The sequence below is a fragment of the Argentina silus genome (genome assembly GCF_951799395.1).
Source record: "Argentina silus genome assembly, chromosome: 9".
Classification (NCBI taxonomy): domain Eukaryota; kingdom Metazoa; phylum Chordata; class Actinopteri; order Argentiniformes; family Argentinidae; genus Argentina; species Argentina silus.
This window is the reverse complement of record NC_139663.1, coordinates 20,308,892-20,328,401: the sequence shown is the minus strand read 5'-3', so window position 1 is coordinate 20,328,401 and position 19,510 is coordinate 20,308,892. Positions and strand designations below refer to the sequence as shown.

The window sequence follows — 19,510 nt, the reverse complement described above, 5'->3', positions numbered from 1 at the left end:
AAATACATTGTTTTGGAGCAAAATGAAGAAACCTGTGTGTGTATGTATGTATGTGTGTGCGTGTGTCTGAGAGAGGGAGAGATGCATGAGGAAATAGCTATTAGGTGACAAAGCACATCATGTACAACATGCATAAATAAGAGAGCGCTATGGATGAAATACATAATTTCTATACACGAGTCTTGCATAGACTCCATACATAATAATGTTGCTATATTGCAGAGAATAACACATTTAATTTCCAAATGTTTACATCCTTAAAAACCATGGATTTTATAATGACACTTATGTATTAAATTAATTCTGTTATTTATTTATTTTTTAGTGCCCTCCAAAGGGTATGTGTGTGCATGGCTCTACGTCTTAATGTCACTTTTGTAGTCACGGTGTATTTTTCGCAATCTTCCCCTCTGACCCTCTACGGGTATTATTAATAACTCGCGTGCCCTTTTCTCCCCTCTATGACAAATAAAAAAAACCTATCCAGTTGCTCACGTTGCTCACGAGTCCTTCTCTTTTGATTGACGGTGTAATTCACGAACCACGGTCAGTCTTAGTCAATTTGATGAACCAATTGTGTCCCTTGGTTTGGGGAAACCCTCCAGTTACTTTAGGGGGTGTGATTATGGGCGGGGAACAAAGCTCAGAGACTCAAGGACCAAGAACTGCCTCATGAATAATATGTATTAGGGCGGGGATTTAATATACATAACCCCGCCCTCTTCCTTGCAGCAATCTACACGAGTGTTTCGTCCATCTAAATGACACACTGTGCCAACCAATGTGAATCGCCAGCGCTCGAAAAAGGCTTCCACCCCGTTTTCCTGTCTTTTTTTTTTTTGATGGACTGAAACAGATGCAAATGTTGCTATAGCTTGTCGAAGTTCGGACGACTCCGCCGCAAGGTAAGTAGCCTACATTATTGCAGTGATGATGATCATTGTGTTATCTGTCGCCGGTGTATGTGAGTGTGTATGAATGTATCCTTTGGATCGCAGTGCGTGTGCTGTCACGTCTGCACACAATCGTGCATTTCCTGAAACATTCATTGCATAACAGTAATATCAGCCTGCCTCACATGCAACAGTTTAACCAGTTGTACAGCCTCCAAGAACGTGTGTGTGTGTGTGTGTGTGTGTGTGTGTGTGTGTGTGTGTGTGTGTGTGTGTGTGTGTGTGTGTGTGTGTGTGTGTGTGTGTGTGTGTGTGTGTGTGTGTGTGTGTGTGTTGTGTGTGTGTGTGTTGTGTGTGTGTGTGTGTGTGTGTTGTGTGTGTGTGTTGTGCTCTGTGGTGTATGGAATGCCAGATGTAAGGGTCTGTTGTTAGGTTAACGCACGTACGCAGTCGCGGAAGGGTGTCAGTGGTGACCGCACTAGTCTAGAGGCCTGACTCACAGGAGTATGAAACTTCACACAGACAGCCCTCACGGTGTTCTCCAGTCTTGGTAATGGATTCCATTCATCGCAGAAAAGTCATAAGACATCAGCAGTGTGACGTTGCATATATGATTTTACTCTTTCCTCTGTCTCCTAATTGCAGGTGTGTGTGTGTGTGTGTGTGTGTGTGTGTGTGTGTACACAGAAGAGAGAGATGGAAAGAGTTTTCATACAATCATTACAGTTAGACTTTTATTTCTTACATGCTCTACAGATAACAGTTGTTTTTTTTTCTGTTCCCTGCTACCTGGACGACACCCAAACCAACCATGGGTTGTAGGCGTAAACAGTGTCATATATCAGCCAGCAATGTTTAATGTCACCAGCGTCTCCAGTGTCCAAGTCATTTCACAACAGTGGATAGGAGTGTGATGCACTGTGTGAAATGTGTGAGTGGGAGTTTCTGTGTCCCATTTCTCCATGCTCCTCCGGAAGTATGAACTTCCCCATACAGATTTAAAGGCATAGGATTGGTCTAAGTATGGGCTCTTACACACACTCACACACTGATTGTAAGAGTGCGTGTGTGTGCGTGTGTGCGTGTGTGTGTGTGTGCGTGTGTGTGTGGCTTTGTTCATGTGTCAACTTGGGGAGAGAACATCATGTCAGATCATGTCACTAAAAGAGAGTGTTGGTGTCTGAATAACTGAACCTAGTTCACTTCCTGTTGTCCTCCATGCTTCTCCTGCTGTGCGTCCGACTAATCTGTCCTCTATTCCTCGTATCATCCTTCCTCACGTCCTTCTGAAAACGCCTTATTTTTTGAGTAAGTGAGGAGAGTGGATCCGGGATAGAGGAACGATTATTGGGACCAACTTTCTAACTCATACTCTATCCCACACACACTCTCACTATCACTGAGTTGTGCACACACACACACACACACACACACACACACACACACACACACACACACACACACACACACACACAAGTTGAGACACCTTTGAGACTATTCCATTATACCAGGCGAACTATACACAAATGCATGCAGGTGACACAGAGGATCTACTTTAAACACCCCAAAGTTATTTTTCAACCCCAGCTGCCCAACTGTGTGTGTGTGTGTGTGTGTGTGTGTGTGTGTGTGTGTGTGTGTGTGTGTGGGTGTGTGGGTGTGTGTGTGTGTGTGTGTGTGTGTATTCTTGTCAAAGACAGTGTCTGCTCTCAATGGAATCTGTGGTACTTCAGAGGTCTTTTCTTGGCAGCTGTCACAGACACACACACACACACACACACACACACACACACACACCTCGCCTCTCCTCTCCTCAAAAGTAGATCTAAAGTATCTAGTGTCTGGATCACATAAGGTACTACTCTAGTCTACACTACTCAACATAGATCGGAGTTTCCCCCTCTCTCTTTCCTCTCTTAAATTGACAGAATTTAAATGCAATTTATTGACCCAGACATGTATACTTTCAGTATATTTGGCCCATACACAAATCACACCCACAATTGTAATCAACTGAGCTGTACAAATGGTACTTCCATAGCCTTCCATAGCCATAGGCTTTGCTGGAGTGACCGATTGGGTTCAAACTCAAGTCTTCCACACACACACTACAAGACTGTGTTCAGCCCACTGAGCTAAAGCCTAGGCATTTCATCTGGGGATTGAATGCAGGTCTCTTCAGGAGAGCATGGTTTAGAGCATAGTTCACTGAACCACCCCAGATACACAAGTCACAGCAAGCATTGCGATTGGCCGAGGGGCGTTTGAAGCCGTGATTAATGGACGATAATGTCGCAATTAAATCACCTGATATTCATCACGTTGCTCCAGTAGATAATGTTCCCGTGACAACAATGGCAGTTTTGAGAAGTACTTTTCAGAGCGCAGGGCAGAAACCACCGAAATAAATACTTAAATCATTGTTTTCTTCTTCTCACAATTTTCTGATTTGCTGTGTAACCTTATTAAAAAAAGAAATAACGCTTTTGAGGCCATGCTTTGTCATAAGTATTGTCACTTGTGTCGTGCCTTACAACTCCCCCTACCTGTGACAATATTGAGGAGAAATCACAGCCTCTCAGGCATTATTGTTTAATCCTACCAACCAAATGATATGTTGTGATTTGCAGCATGCCGCTGGCTCGTAGCCTGTCTGTCACCTCCCTGTCAGGGTTGGAAGAGTGGGATGAGGAGTTTGACCTGGAGGATGCTGTCCTGTTCGAGATTGCATGGGAAGTGGCCAACAAAGGTAAATGCTGCGTACATGTATGTGTGTGGGCTTTAGAAAGCCCCAGCCTTTGAGACCTCTTCACCCCCACTTCAGATGATTAACTTCCTTAAACAAATGTATTTGTTGTAAGTCGCTTTGGATAAAGGCGTCTGCTAAATGCCATCAACGTAAATGTAATGTAAATGTAGAAAGCAAGTGGCGGTCAACGCTCATTTGAGTTTGAATGCAAATGGCTGTCTGAAAGACCAAGATGATTATAACCCAATATCTCTACATTTGGTGTAATAGTAATAGAGAGAGAGAGGTACTTACACACTCGATGATCCCCTCCCTACTTTGTGTGTGTTGTGTGGACGTGTGTCAGTGTTTATCCTGTCATATGTGTGCCGTTCTCTAAACTCAATGGAAATGATAAAGATCAGCACTTGGCAGCACATTGACGCTAGGCTAGAGTAAGACTAGCAAAGCGTAATAAACTGTTTTGATGAAACTAAAAGCAGAGGTTTCCAATAAGAGTAGTAGTAGCCGCTCAGATGACTATAGCATTGAGATATTCATATTCAAAATCATGCTTTTCCTGTACTCACCTAACAGGCTAGATGGGGAGTTGTGATAGGGAGTATTTGGCAGACGACTGGTGATTGTGTAAAACTACCCTTCACTGTGTGTGTGTGTGTGTGTGTGCGTGTGTGTGTGCGTGTGCGTGTGCGTGTGCGTGTGCGTGTGCGTGTGCGTGTGTGTAGTTGGTGGGATCTACACTGTGATCCAGACCAAAGCCCGTCTGACGGCGGAGGAATATGGGGAGAACTACTTCCTGGTGGGCCCTTATGTGGAGAGTAACGTCCGCACCCAGGTGGAGCTGATCGAGCCCACCAACCCAGCCCTCAAGAGAACTATAGACAAGATGAATGCCAGTGGGTGTAAGGTATTGACACACACACACCCACACACACACTGTTTCATTCATGCAGACTGAAAAATAGCAAAATATGCGCACATGGTTTCTCTCTCTCTCTGATCCCTCTGATCCCTCTGGCATTTATGTCTAAAGGTTAAAGGCTGTATCAGTGTCTCTCACACACTGCCATCTATTTCTGGTGTGTGTGTGTGTGTGTGTACGTGCGTGCGTGCGTGTGTGTGTGTGTCAGGGCAAGGTCACCAAGGACACAATTTATTAGGTCAATGAGTCCATCACGTAAACGTAAGTTTATTCGGAGGCCAGAGAAACCTACTTGAAAACAATATTAAATTAAAAACGTAGAAGCATAAATACCCATGTATTTATAATCTCATTGAAATGTACTTGTAGTATACATTAATATACCAATGACACATTATTAACACACTTCAATTATACACCACACTATTTGACAGTAGCTGTACATTTGATTAAGATTACAGCAGGATTACAGCAAAACTCCAGCGACTGTAATAGTTTATTTGATCGATTGATACATTTTATTTTGGCAAAACACGCATGCACACAGAGTACTTGTCCCAGAGGATAACACAAGAAAGTGTGAAACACTTATTTCCACTGTGGTCCTCGTCGGAAAACACGCAAGACAGACAAAACATATCTATATATTTCAACAGTCTGCAATGCTAAGGTTGTGGGTTCGATTCCCATGGCTGAGAATACAAAAAATGTATGCACCTCCTGAATTGTAACCGCTTTGGATAAGTGTCTGGTAAAGGTATATATCGTCAAATAAAAACCTAGAAGCTCAGCTAAACTTTGATTGGCTATTTTGGCATGCGATTCAGACGATGCTAACTTCAGCACATCGAAACACAATCTATTGCGGAGGCTGCTGCTAACCGTTAGTCTGTGCTGCCAGTAGCAAAGTAGAGAAAGCATTAGAGGAGGTTCTCTAACTACTGACCTACAGTATGAGGACAACTCGGGGTAATATGCACTTTCTCCTAATCATGAAAGTAGGCTGAACCATCCCTTTTTAATCTCTCATTTGTTCGATCTCTCTTTGGATCTCACTCACTCACTCACTCACCCACTCACTCAGTTCACTTAACACCCCCCCCATCCTCTCCCTCTATAAAACACCCTCTCTCTTGCTCTCTGTCATCTCTCCAGGTGTACTTTGGCCGCTGGCTGATCGAGGGCAGCCCGTACGTGGTGCTGATCGACGTGGCTTTCACCGCGTGGTCTCTGGACCGCTGGAAGAGCGAGCTGTGGGAGAACTGTGCCATCGGGGTGCCCTGGTTCGACCGTGAAGCCAACGATGCCGTCCTCTTTGGCTTCCTGACCGCCTGGCTGCTGGGGGAGGTGGGTCGCCATAGTAATACCTCAGGCTACATAAGTCATATTCATCGTGAAGAAGAGATATATGTTTGTGTTTGAACAGTGGCATACCTCATTGTGGCTGTCTGGAAGATATCATACTGTACAGAAAGAACAGGGCATAATAGGAAAAATAAGAAAATAATAGAATGGAGAAAGATTGTGTAGGACAGTGGCGTCCACCTGGATGCCCAGTTTGTAGCTGGGACACTCACCATTGTAAATCTGTTGCAGTGGAGAAATGAGGAGAGATTGTGTTTCAGGCTTGTGATGATGCTTAAATGGACCTAATAGTTTGAGGATCCATGTCCAGGACCCTCCATTACATCACTGGTTTGCACATACCGTGTGTGTGTGTGTGTGTGTGTGTGTGTGTGTGTGTGTGTGTGTGTGTGTGTGTGTGTGTGTGTGTGTGTGTGTGTGTGTGTGTGTGTGTGTGTGTGTGTGTGTGTGTGTGTGTGTTCTCCCTCAATATGAACCCCCTCCTCCCCTCTCTCCAGTATGCAGCGCAGTGTGAAGAGCCCCCCCACATCCTGGCCCATTTCCATGAGTGGCTGGCCGGCCTGGGCCTGGTGCTGTGCCGACAGAGACAGTTGCCTGTCGCAACCATCTTCACCACCCACGCCACGCTGCTGGGCCGCTACCTGTGCGCAGGCAATGTGGACTTCTACAACAACCTTGCCGAGGTGTGTGTGTGTGTGTGTGTGTGTGTGTGTGTGTGTGTGTGTGTGTGTGTGTGTGTGTGTGTGTGTGTGTGTGTGTGTGTGTGTGGTATGTAATGTACCCATCCATTGAAAAATGTGTTTACAATGACATGCGAATGCATACATTTCAGTATATATGGTCCCAGCGGGAATCAAACCCACAACAAGCGTTGTTAGCACCATACTCTACCATACTCTACCAACTGAGCCACAGAGGACCACCAATTCTCAGCATGGCATTCACAATAAGTGTGGTTGCAAGCCATTGTAGGTTATTTAAAGCTCAGATCTCTCTCTCTAGTTATTGTACAACCAATCCCTAATTGATGCCTAGGAACTCTCTCTCTCTCTCTCTCCATCCCTCCCTCTCTCTCTCTCTCTCTCTCTCTCTCTCTCTCTCTCTCTCTCAGTTCAACGTGAATAAGGAGGCAGGGGACAGACAGATCTACCACCGGTATTGTCTGGAGAGGTCTGCAGCGCGCTGCGCCCACGTCTTCACCACCGTGTCTCAGATCACAGCCATCGAGGCGGAGCATCTCCTCAAGAGGAAGCCAGGTGTGTGTGTGGTATTGTATAGGTATAGGTGTATATGTATATACTGTATAGGTGTGTGGTATTTAGGTTTTTGATCAGGTTGATTCTAATTCAGCGATGAATAAAATAATATGAATGCTGGACATTACGAACAATATGGCCAGAAATAGCCAGAATGAATGGCCAGAAATAGAACGGACCAATTGACCCACACTCAATAGTGTGTGTGTTACAGAACTTCTTCTCGCCTCTCCTCTGTCTTCTCGCCCCTCTATCTCCCCTCTATCCCCCCTCATGCCCGCCTCTCCCTCTCTCCCCTCCCACAGACATAATCACTCCTAATGGGCTGAACGTGAAGAAGTTCTCAGCCATGCACGAGTTCCAGAACCTCCATGCTCAGAGCAAGAACCGCATTCAGGAGTTCATCAGAGGCCACTTCTATGGGTCAGAGGAATGATTCATCGTTTTTTTGTTGTTCTTTTGCCATACGGTGTAGAATTTACAAAAAAAAAAAAAAGGGGAAATGCCTTGTGAAGAGCAGTGTGTCTTTTTACATTTTTTAACATTTTCTCTGGGCTAGTTAGGTTAGATCAATAAAAACCAAAAACATTTGTTGTGTTAAATAAATAGTTGAAAGTATGTGTCGAGAACTCCTGAGATCATTCTCTCTTGAGCTCTCATGTCTTGGAGCAATGAGAATCACATGCAACTAAAAGCTAAAGTACCATAGCCTCTACGCCTGTGGCATTGTTTGCCCTGGTCTTGACACTGCAGACTAGGTGAAATAGTAGTTTAGGGGTCAGGTTTTGTCTCATTCTGAATCATATTGCTCCCCCCCCCCCTTCAGGCACTTGGACTTTAACCTGGATAAGTGTCTGTTCCTCTTTATCGCTGGGAGGTACGAGTTCTCCAACAAAGGGGCTGATATCTTCTTGGAGGCGTTAGCCAGACTCAACTACCTGCTGAGGGTAAGATACGCCCTGTGGGTGGAATCTGTTCCAGTTAAGTGCACTTGACATGATTCCACTTTCTCTCTCTAAGCGGATCCTAACTTCAGGTGCTATTTCATATGTTACTTTTTTAAGTAAGCTTTTGTTTATATTTCTCACCTCTCGGTTCAGATCCTGGGGGCGTAGGAAGTAAACATCGGAGACTTTGTCTTTGCCTGAGCCACTGGCAATGCGACTCCAATTCTGCCCTGCCCCGCCCCATGTTATGTTGCACATTGCACGAGATAAAAACATGGAGTTAGCTGAATATGTTTTTGATTGTAATTACTCCACAGATGACCAGTGTGCACTAAATTCCCAGTTTGGAAAAGAAATCTGGTTGAAATCCCCTCCTCTCTATTCATCGGTAGGATTCTTGGCGCTGGTAAAATTCACTTGAGGCATCCGCTTCCCAGCCCATTAAAATGGAGAGTCTGACTTAGTGAGACTAATTTTCATGCTGAGTGTGTGAGGAAAATCGGGGCCTTGTGTTTCTTTTTCTTCTGTTTTTGGCAGTCTTTTCTTGTCTGTCTATCAGTTCGGTTGTGATGTTTTCTACAAGCTTACCATAACATATCCCTTGCCCCCCTCTCTCTCAGGTCAACCACAGTGATGTGACCGTCGTTGTGTTCTTCATCATGCCCGCACGGACTAACAACTTTAACGTGGAGACCTTGAAAGGCCAAGCTGTCAGGAAGCAGCTATGGTAATGCTACTATTAAAATGCCAGCCGTCTACTCATACTGAGGGACACATTGACCGAGTATTACTTAGGTGACCACATATTATTGCTCTACAATAAACACAAAGACCAAGGTTGGGTTCAGTCGGCGTGAAACGGGAGAAAACATATTGAATGACAGAGCTATGTGAACTTCTCTGTAACACTTAAAAGGGGAAATCTGCGATTCAAACAACAAAAAATAGGTCTCCTCGCCACCTTTTTTGTAACTAACTGAGGGATGGGGCTGGAGAAATGTTACCTCTCAAATGCATAGTATGAGCTATGGACGCGAGGACTGACCATCCATGAGATTGAAATGATGATAGTTTTAACCATGTTTAGAAGCTATACAGTGTTTGTGTACAATATTATATTTGGGGTTCTGAAGGGGTTGAAGACAGTTGAATCCTGCATTGTATATTACCTAATTGATAATTGTAATGTATGTCTTCCTCCATTTATAACAATGTTAACCTGTATGATAGATAGGAGACATATTTATGGCGACTAATGCTTTATTATGATCCTCTCCCATGACAGGGATACAGCTCAAACTGTGAAAGAACGCTTTGGAAAGAAACTCTATGAATCTCTGTTGGTGTAAGTGGAACTGTGAATCCCCATTCCTATAATTTAACTGATATCACACATTTTACATTGTATTTACCTTTTACTAGAGGTCACATTGAGATTTACATCTCATATATATATGGATGGATTTGCTTGGTAAAAATAGGTTAAAAGAGTTTGCTTCATAGTGATGTAATTGTTAAAAACATGTGCATTCCATGGTGAACACTGTTGAAGTGAAGCTACTAGAACCACAGTTGTAGGGGAAGTTGTATGTACTGTATGAATAACTGTCAGTCTCCCTCTGTTTGACGAAGTGGCCAATTACCGGATGTGTCAAAAATGCTGGATAAAGAGGACTTCACCATGATGAAGCGTGCCATATTTGCCACACAGAGGCAGTGCCAGCCGCCCATCTGCACTCATAACATGCTGGAGGACAGCAACGACCCCATCCTCTCCTGCATTCGCCGCATCGGCCTGTTCAACAGCTCTGCCGACCGCATCAAGGTATGTCACAGCCACAGGGTGAGGTAGTGTTTCATTTCTGGTCCACTTCCACTAGCATGGCTAATGCTAGCGGCCAAGATTCAAGATTCTTTATTTGTCACGTGCATACAAGTATACAGTGAAATGCAAAAGTGACAGTGCCACAGAGTAGTGCAACAATAAGCTTTTAAAGTAAAATGAAATAAAATAAAAATAATAAAAAATAAATAGAATATAAGCAGCAGTATAAACAGCGGTGAAGCAATGTACACAATGGAAAGGCTTTATACAATGGCAATGACAGGTTGACAGTACAAGCCCAGCAATACATTGTTGTATTAACATTGATTTTTGGTTGCATCGTTGTGTTTATCGGTCATGACGGAAAATGGTATGGTGCAGCAATGTCTAAATCCAAACATTGCATAAACGTATGTAAAAGGTTGTTGATTCACTGTCTGGTACCAACCATAGAGACAATGGAAAATAACTGTTAAAACCAAATGTTGCACAGTAGAATGTGTTAACATCATCGTAGCATGTTGGTTCATGGTTGTCATTTAGTTGCATGTGGACTGTAAGGAAACGTTTTCTACATGTCATTATTTGACAGTCACGGTCCAACATTGTAACAAGGTTGCCCATTGATTCCTAACCAAAGGGAAGAAAACATTGCATTTTGACGTGAACATTTTTTTCAGAAACAATACTCTCACAACCGTTGTACAACATCAGTTTGGTTAGTGTTTTAACAGTTGCCCAACTGTGACACAATATCAAATGCCCTGTAGTTGCTCAAAGGTGTCAATGACACTCTTGAGCAACGACAGCCCTATGGACATTTGCTCAAATGTGACTATGATGAAAGTAGTGTCTGGATGATCCTACAACATCCTGAACTGACCCTTTTTAAACAAACAGTATAATATTTCTGTTCTCCTCATGTCTTTTTAGGTGATCTTCCACCCAGAGTTCCTCTCCTCTACTTCTCCTCTCCTGCCTATGGATTACGAGGAGTTTGTGAGAGGCTGCCATCTTGGAGTGTTCCCGTCCTACTACGAGCCCTGGGGATACACACCAGGTAAGACTCACTAAATAGCAAAAGAGCAGATGACATGCACACAATACATGTTGCTGAACCCCAAGTAAAGACAGTATACACACACATATACAGTATTTACATACAGTATTTACCCAACCCTTGTCTTTCTCCCTTCCAGCTGAGTGCACAGTCATGGGGATCCCCTCCATCTCCACTAACCTGTCTGGTTTCGGCTGTTTCATGGAGGAACACATTGCAGATCCCTCCGCATACGGTGCGTCACTCATTTCTCCGTCCGTGGTTTTGTTAGCAATGTATTTAGTATTTTGTTTCCATGTCACGGTTGTTTACTGACCTGCAAAAGGCAACTGACCTTGATTTTAATTAATTTGATTTGACTAATGCTGGTGTCCTCTCCCCTCCCCTCTTTGTTCTCTCTTCTTCTCTTTTCCAGGGATCTACATCCTGGATCGGCGGTACCGAGGGGTTGATGAGTCGTGTAACCAGCTCACGTCCTTCCTGTTCCAGTTTTGCCAGCAGAGCCGGCGCCAGCGGATCATCCAGAGGAACCGCACGGAGCGCCTGAGTGACCTTCTGGACTGGAAATACCTGGGAAGGGTGAGACCCTGACCTTCAGGAAGAGAAGGAATGTCAACTGCTCGGGCCAGACTGCTATAATCTAATCATTCTCTCTCTCTCTCTCTCTCTCAGTATTACATATCTGCTCGTCATATGGCCTTGGCTAAAGCCTTCCCTGACACCTACTTGTATGAACCTCATGACCCAACCTCTGTAAGTATGTGTGTATGTGTATGTGTATGTGTATGTGTATGTGTATGTGTATGTGTATGTATGTGTGTGTGTGTGTGGTTCCTCACTTTTTGAGACGAAAACCAAAACTAGAAATATAATAAAACCAAAATAAGGTATCTCTTACTTTGTTCTGCCAGTTTAGTTTTAAGTAGCATTTTGGCATGTCAGCATTAACACGTATGTTTTTGGCCTCAACGGTCTTGTGCATGTCTTTCCAGAGCTCCTCACCCCTAATTGCAGTCTGCCATCCCCACCACCCTTTTATTTCTCCTCAGACCACTGGTTTCCGGTACCCGAGACCAGCCTCTGTGCCCCCGTCTCCGGCCCTGTCGCGCCACTCCTCCCCCCACCACAGTGAGGCAGAAGACAACGATGAGGACGAGCGCTACGATGAAGACCTGGAGGCTGAGAAAGACCGCCTGAACATCCGCCAGCCCCTCTCCCTGCCGCTTAAGAACAAGGGTCCGTCCTTGCCGTACACCCTCCCTGGATCTGCCAATGGGAACGGTGACGGCGCCGCCAGCGACAAAAACTGAGACATGCACACGCAGACACTCGCGCAGACAGGGCACACGCAGACTCACAGGGTACACGTGCTTATACAGAAACTCTCCACAGCAGACGCTGCAAACACTCCGTTCTCATGACACACCAGACACACTTCACTTGAAATGTCAAAGCTGTAATGCACTATATGATATTTTATGTTCTGAAAATATGCACCGGACCTGTGTGCGCCTCAGCCTGTGCGAGCAAATTATATTAAATGGGAACAACAGCGAACCCATATTTCGCTGTTGCTCCGATTTGAAACGGAAGGGATGAGATCGGTGGAGAATAGATGTGGTATTCTAAAACATATGTTACTTTGAATAAGCAGCATGAAACCAGCAGTCAAACCAGTAGCTAATAGGCACTTAGTGCCGTCTAATTTGTTAAACTTGTCTCTGATTCGAAAGTCGAAAATCCCCGGAATATTTTTCCGACGGGGAATTTTATAAATAGCTAATGTAAGTCTGGGGATTTTTGACATGAACCGGATGCAAGTTCATGGACTGTGTTGACAAAAACTAAAATGGCTAACCAGGGCTAAACACTAGCTCTGCCTTTACAAGAGGATAGCCAATACTGGTTTTCAACAGGGCTTAATATAGAATAGACAAGGGCTACCCTGGGTTGCTTATCTAAAGTACTTAGTCATCACTATTAGCATGGGCTAACATTAGTGACAACTAAATCTGAGATAAGAGTGGATACCCTCAGCTACAGTGGCTAACTAAAGAAACTGATGAAGGCTAACTTGTCTAGCCAACAAGGACCACGATATACTATTTGAGACTCACTCAGTCTAGCCAATGGCAGCACTTCTCCACCAGAGCATTTCCTGAACTGGTCATAAAATATACATACAACAAACACACTGAAGCCTATTACACTCTATGGGGCCAATCGAGCTGTGCTATCCCGTGCCAGACCTCATTCACAGTGCTCATTACAGCCCTTTCAGGTTCCCCCCCCCCCCCCTCAACATGGGTGTGTTTCACATCGTCACGGTTGCCCCCCTCAACATGGGGTGTGTTTAGGCATCGTCACGGTTGCCCCCCTCAACATGGGGTGTGTTTAGGCATCGTCACGGTTGCCCCCCTCAACATGGGGTGTGTTTAGGCATAGTCACGGTTGCCCCCCTAAACATGGGTGTGTTTACGCATCGTCACGGTTGCCCCCCTCAACATGGGGTGTGTTTAGGCATCGCCATGGTTGCGCCCCTCAACATGGGGTGTGTTTAAGCACCGTTGCGGTTGCCCCCCTCAACGTGGGGTGTGTTTAAGCACCGTTGCGGTTGCCCGTCCCTCGGCACAGGTACCAGGGGGCTTTTAACAACCCGAACTGTGCTGACAGGTGCAATGTGAAAACATGCCTCTGAACCTCCTGCTGAAGAGCTTCTGGGCTTGAGCTCTTCCATCATTCAGAGATCCAGAGCTGTATCTGTGTGTGTGTGTGTCTGTGTGTGTCTGTGTGTGTCTGTGTGTGTCTGTGTGTGTCTGTGTGTGTCTGTGTGTGTCTGTGCGTGTGCGTGTGTGTGTGTGTGTGTGTGTCTGTGTGTCTGTGTGTGTGTGTGTGTGTCTGTCTGTGTGTGCGTGTGTGTGTGTGGGTCTGTGTGTGTCTGTGTGTGTGTGTGTGTGTGTGTGTGTGTGTGTGTGTGTGTGTGTGTGTCTGTCTGTGTGTGTCTGTCTGTGTGTGTGTGTCTGTGTGTGTGTGTGTGTCTGTCTGTGTGTCTGTGCGTGTGTGTGTCTGTGTGTGTCTGTGTGTGTCTGTGCGTGTGTGTGTGTGTGTGTGTCTGTGTGTGTCTGTGCGTGTGTGTGTGTGTGTGCGTGTCGCTGCGCCTTAAGAACTGCTCCCCTTTGTGACAACTGTCAGTTGGTAACCTCAGCCAGTCAGTGGGACTGTGCGTGTTTGTGTGTGTCTGTGTGTGCGTGTGTGTGTGTGTGTGTCTGTGTGTGTCTGTGTGTGTGTGCGTGTGTGTGTGTGTCTGTGTGTGTGTGTGTGTGATGAACTGAGAGAGTGCGATGCTGTATCTGCCTGCACTTCTATGCTGGGGTCCTGAGAGAGCAACCGTGTTTTACGGAGAGTCACAGACATCGGCAGGTTGGTTTCTGTGTAACCAGAGAAGAGGTGAATTTATCAGGAGCTTCCATACACTCCCTGTATGAATTTGTTGTTTGTGTTACAATCATACATCAGAGGAATTGAAAATAAACGATATGCATTACTAATGAAAACAAAGGGGTCGTCTCTTTTACTGTATTTGTTGTGGTTTATTACAACACAGAGAACTAAGGTTCACAGGCAGTTTTTTACAAACAGACTAAAGCTTCTTGAAGAAAGTGACACACATTGACACAGTACACACATTGCAAAGATGAATGCTCTCTCTCTCGCATACGCTTGTACTCAGTGCCTCATTCCCCGATACATTATTGGTTATACAACCCTATTTTAAAACAGCTTCTTGATTTATAATTGCTTGATATGCTTGTTATTATCCACTAAAAAACACAAAGACACCTCTTGGATTTGTTTTTGTAAACCATTCTGTGGATTTGTTTTCAGAATTTTGGCACTAACATTCTGTGTCTCCATGGAGACATGATTCACTTGTAGAGACTTCAAGTGTAAAGTAAGAGTTTGGGGAAACTGATAAACAAAAATAACAATGCACCCATGATAACTGTAACAATAAACATAAAGTTACAAGGCTTTTGGGAATTAAGGTCCAGTAATTACAAAGCCACCAACAATTCCACAAGACTGTTAAGTGTGTGTGTGTGTGTGTGTGTGTGTGTGTGTGTGTGTGTGTGTGTGTGTGTGTGTGTGTGTGTGTGTGTGGACTTGCTTGCGTGGGTGTGGGTGTGTGAGAGAGAGTGCACGTGCTGCGTTTACTGGTGTATGTTCTATATGTTTGTGTGTAATAGAAAGTTCTTCTGGCGTTGCTCCCTCCTCAGCACAAGTAAACTCGACCACCGTGCCCCTTGCAAACTGAGGGAGAGAAGGCAATCGATGGTCAAATACAACACAAAGTTTCATGGTCTCATACAGATGCATAGGCCTACTGCATGTTCACACACACACACACACCTTGCCTGAGACCCTGGAGACATGCGTCATATACAGCTTCCAACAGCAGGACCCACCTAGTAAACTGCACCAGAAGGAGTTGTAAGTGGCACTCCCAGTAACGGCTCCCAATTTGGCTGGGTTTTTCCTCACTGTGTGCACTGAGAAACCATTAGCACCTGTAACCTCCAAGTCTACCACGTGGTAATCACTTAGCCTGGGAGAAGTAAAGAAAGAAAGAGAGGAAGAGGGAGGGGAGATGTTTCTCCTCATATATTGTGGTTTTATATGATGTATTGATTTCTGTATTGAACTGTGTTTTATGTGTTGTTTTGTTATTGTGTAAATATTGTGAACAGGGTGCACCTGCAAAAGAGGCCTTGGTCTCAGTGTGTTTCCCCCGTATAAATAAAGGTTAAATAAATCAAATAAAAAATTAAATAAAATACCGTGAACCGATCGTAACCTGTATTAAGGTCATTGGGAGAGGAAGAAAGGCTCACGCTGTGTCTGACACTATCTCTCCGCGGACTCCAGCGAAGCCCAGCGTTCCCGCGGCGACGGCGGCCGCTGCCATGGTGTTCACGTTGTTAGGGGCGACGGGACAGAGCTCCGCCACCGAGCCGCTGAACAAGACCCTCCTCCCCTCACCCTCTGTCCAATCAGAGAGCACGTCTCCCGTCAGCCGGAAACAAGATGGGTGCTTGGACATCCGGATGGACAGAGCCTGAGATTGGTTAGGAAGGTTAGAGGGTAACCTCTTCTCACAGCAGCTGTGTCTCCAATGCAACGCCTGTTATGCTTATACGGGCAACAAACAAACAAAAAAAAGGGTCTTTAAGGGTCACCTAGTGTGCTGCTGCTGTATTACTGTGCTCTTTTGTCCAGGACATTAATGTTAAAGAATATATGGGCTGTCAAAAATAGTGATGAAGAAATACATCCTGCCTTCCAACCCCCCTGGACCCCCCCCCCCCCCCCCCCCCCCCCGACCCGCCCATTCCCATTCACCTTCAATGCTCCACTGTCGTTCAGCCTCTGGATGTCTTGGCCTCCCCACAATGCACCACTGGGGACATAGAGTGTCCTCCCATGATACTCTGCAGCCTGACGCAGCTGCTGGTTCAGGTGTTGGTCTGAGAGGGCAGAAGGAGAACCCACCTATAGAAGGAGGAGGGGTCACAATACTGGACCATACCATTCTACTTGCCATGGCACTTTGTGCTAAATTGTCTAAGTACCCAATGACAGGTGTTATGGTTTGCTAAAAACAGTGTTATGAGGGAGTTTAACAGAGGAGATTAATAAAGGGGGTGTTATTACCACAGAGTATGAAAATGGGTCTTACCAGGAAATGAGCCTTAGATAGGAACTGCACCCCAAAGTCTTTCACTATTTGAGGATGACACACCTCCACAATCACATCAGCACCCCTGCATCACACACACACACACACACACACACACACACACACACACACACACACACACACACACACACACACACAGACACAGACACAGACACACAAACAGAAAACACAAACATGCATGCACACCCATTCACGAAAATAAAAAGTACACTTTCTAGTGTTTCTAATCAGAACCAAAAGGGTACTTGTGGGGAATCCTTTTTATAAGGTTCTGCATGTAATAGAACCCCACAAAAAGGGGGGAATTTAATGAATTTAATGAATGAATGAGAAGCCATTTTGCGTGCGTGCGTGCGTTCGTGCATTCGTGCGTGTATTTGCATGCTATATATGTACATATCATGTATGTATGATATGTGGCTCTCTACCTATCTGCAAAGCCTGTGAGGTCTTGTAGAATCAGCTCCTCAGAAACCAAGCTTCTGAGTTTGTCAGGGTTTCTGTTCCACACAAAGACCAAACTCAAGCCGACCCTGGCCCCCTCTCTCTGGATCTGCTCCACTAGGTGCTGCCCTACACACAGGCGGGAGGCAACACAAAGCAAACTTGCAACAAGGGCGACAGTGAGTCTACAGGAAAAGTTTTTTTGTCATTGCTTTTCGTAGGCAGCACATTTAAATCAATACAACTAAAAGGGGGATAGAGGGGGAGAGAAGCGGAGGACTGACCTAAATGTCCATATCCCACAATTCCAACCCTCATCGTTGCTGACATGTCAGCCATGAACTCTGCTGAGAAAGACAAAAGACAGACATTAGGAGAAGTCGTCTACCTACAAGCAGCCCCCCCTCTTTCTCTCTGTTTTATTCTCCTCCCATTCCACACTCCCTCCATTGTCTAACGTCCACATTTTCTCTCCTCTCCTTCTGTACCCAAACCCTATCTCTTCTGTACCCAAACCCTATCTCTTCTGTACCCAAACCCTATCTCTTTTGTACCCAAACCCTATCTCTTCTGTACCCAAACCCTATCTCTTCTGGTGGTCCAGATCAGATCTAACATCCACACCTCATTACCCTCCGTTTCACAACATTTACGGCTTTACTCACCGGTCCGCCCTCTCTCCCACCACCCTCTCTTTCTCTCCAATCTTTGCCTATGCACACTACGCACTGGCTGACCCCCTACTCAATGGATTGTGGGATAGTCGGGGTCAAAGTTTGACTTGGGAGAAGCTCTGTTAATTATTAGTTCCTGTTTCACTGGAATGTGTCTGAACCCACCCATTTTAAGGATCTTTAAATAGATCCAAATTAACATGATTTCCACATAGCTTGTTTTGGGATATTTAGTTCCCTTCCTGAGATACTGTACATAATGATCATATTTCGTTTTTACAGTATCACCATAGGCCACCACATCATTCACTGTTAGTAAGTAGGTTGTCTTCAGTTGGTTTAGATTAGAATGCTTGCCAGTGGTTGATTAATTACCTCACAAATAGAACTGTATAGTTGCTGACAATGTTCAGTCGCAATTTCTAGGTCTGTTACTGTTTACATTATATATAAATAATATTGTCTCCTTAGTTAAGGACTGTAAACTGCATTTCTATGTGGATACTGTTCTTTATTCTACAGCCTCTATTGTGGATAGTGCCTTGTCTAACCTGCTTTTGACACCATTCAATGTGCACTTATTGACCTCAAATGAGTACTGAATGCAGCCAAAACTAAGTATATGCTTTTTGCAAGGACCACTGAGGCCATGGTTTGCACCTTAGATGGTTGCCAAATTGCGAAGGTATGCACTTACAAGTATCTTGGATTGATGACAACTTATCATTTATAACAGATATAGTTGACTAAATAAAAAAACTGGGAGTTAAACTAGGTTTCTTCTATAGGAATACATAATGTATTAGTCACTTGAGAGTAGAAAGAAAATTGTACCATCAGTACTTGACTCGGGGGACATTATTTATATGAATGCGACCTGCTCTACATTAAAACAGTTCAATTCAGTCTATCATGCAGCACTTCATTTTATTACAGGTGATACGTTTAGTACTCATCACTGTTTTTTATATCAAGCAGTGGGGTGGCCCTCCCCAACTGCTAGAAGGACCCACCACTGTATTCTGTATGTATATGAAGCTATAATCCATAAACTCCCATGCTATCTTACTTTACTTATGACCTGGTGATCTAGCACTTATCAGATGTGGTCTCAAGGTTGGTTAGTCCTTGAGGTCGCACGTGTACTCCTCTGAGCTGGGTAAAACTGTCTTTAGTTACTGTGCTCCTAGGCCCTAGGACCTAGGACCTAGGACCTAGGGCATGGAATGACATGCTGAATGCACTGGGACTTGATGCTCTGGTTTCACTGGACCGTTTCAGAAACTTGATTGCCAATTTCTTGGTGGAGGATTGTTGTTGATATGAATGACTGTAAAAACAGTATGTAAATGCATTGTTAATGAAATGTTTTGTGATGTGTTGAGATCATACATCAATATTTTCTGTAATCAGGGATTGAAAAAGAGACGCTGCTGAAAGGTTTGGACCAGACAGGATATTGGATTGTTGTGTACTGTTCACAGATGATTTTACGAGAGTGTACAAAGTAATATGCAACCTAGCATAAAACTAGTTCAACTTCGCTCTCCCGCTGATGATGTCACCTATGTGGTCTAGTTGAAGGGGTCAAGGATCATTATTTGAAAAGAAAACAGA

At 44.6% G+C, this 19,510-nt stretch overlaps 2 protein-coding genes across 3 annotated transcripts; one reads left to right on the top strand and one right to left on the bottom strand.

The window, feature by feature from the left end:
- Positions 1 to 749: 749 nt before the first annotated feature.
- Positions 750 to 14,565, top strand: gys1 (glycogen synthase 1 (muscle)). 2 transcript variants are annotated; one of them, XM_083677517.1, is made up of 16 exons: positions 750 to 905; positions 3,524 to 3,642; positions 4,368 to 4,549; positions 5,720 to 5,911; positions 6,427 to 6,612; positions 7,041 to 7,185; positions 7,491 to 7,608; positions 8,012 to 8,132; positions 8,753 to 8,859; positions 9,418 to 9,477; positions 9,765 to 9,957; positions 10,891 to 11,017; positions 11,157 to 11,252; positions 11,433 to 11,596; positions 11,690 to 11,770; positions 12,067 to 14,565. In XM_083677517.1, exons 2-16 carry the CDS (start codon positions 3,525 to 3,527, stop codon positions 12,325 to 12,327), a joined length of 2,151 nt encoding a protein of 716 aa, XP_083533643.1. In that variant the 5' UTR covers positions 750 to 905; position 3,524; the 3' UTR covers positions 12,328 to 14,565. The 2 variants fall into 2 exon arrangements, with proteins under 2 accessions (XP_083533643.1, XP_083533644.1); XM_083677518.1 differs by lacking the exons at positions 750 to 905; positions 3,524 to 3,642 and having other exon boundaries at positions 4,424 to 4,538.
- Positions 14,566 to 15,232: 667 nt separating this feature from the next.
- Positions 15,233 to 17,558, bottom strand: aspdh (aspartate dehydrogenase domain containing; the record flags this gene model as incomplete). The annotated part of the gene is made up of 7 exons (XM_083678010.1): positions 15,233 to 15,328; positions 15,484 to 15,623; positions 15,910 to 16,133; positions 16,418 to 16,567; positions 16,755 to 16,839; positions 17,204 to 17,348; positions 17,504 to 17,558. 7 exons carry the CDS (start codon positions 17,556 to 17,558, stop codon positions 15,291 to 15,293), a joined length of 837 nt encoding a protein of 278 aa, XP_083534136.1. The 3' UTR covers positions 15,233 to 15,290.
- Positions 17,559 to 19,510: the final 1,952 nt, after the last annotated feature.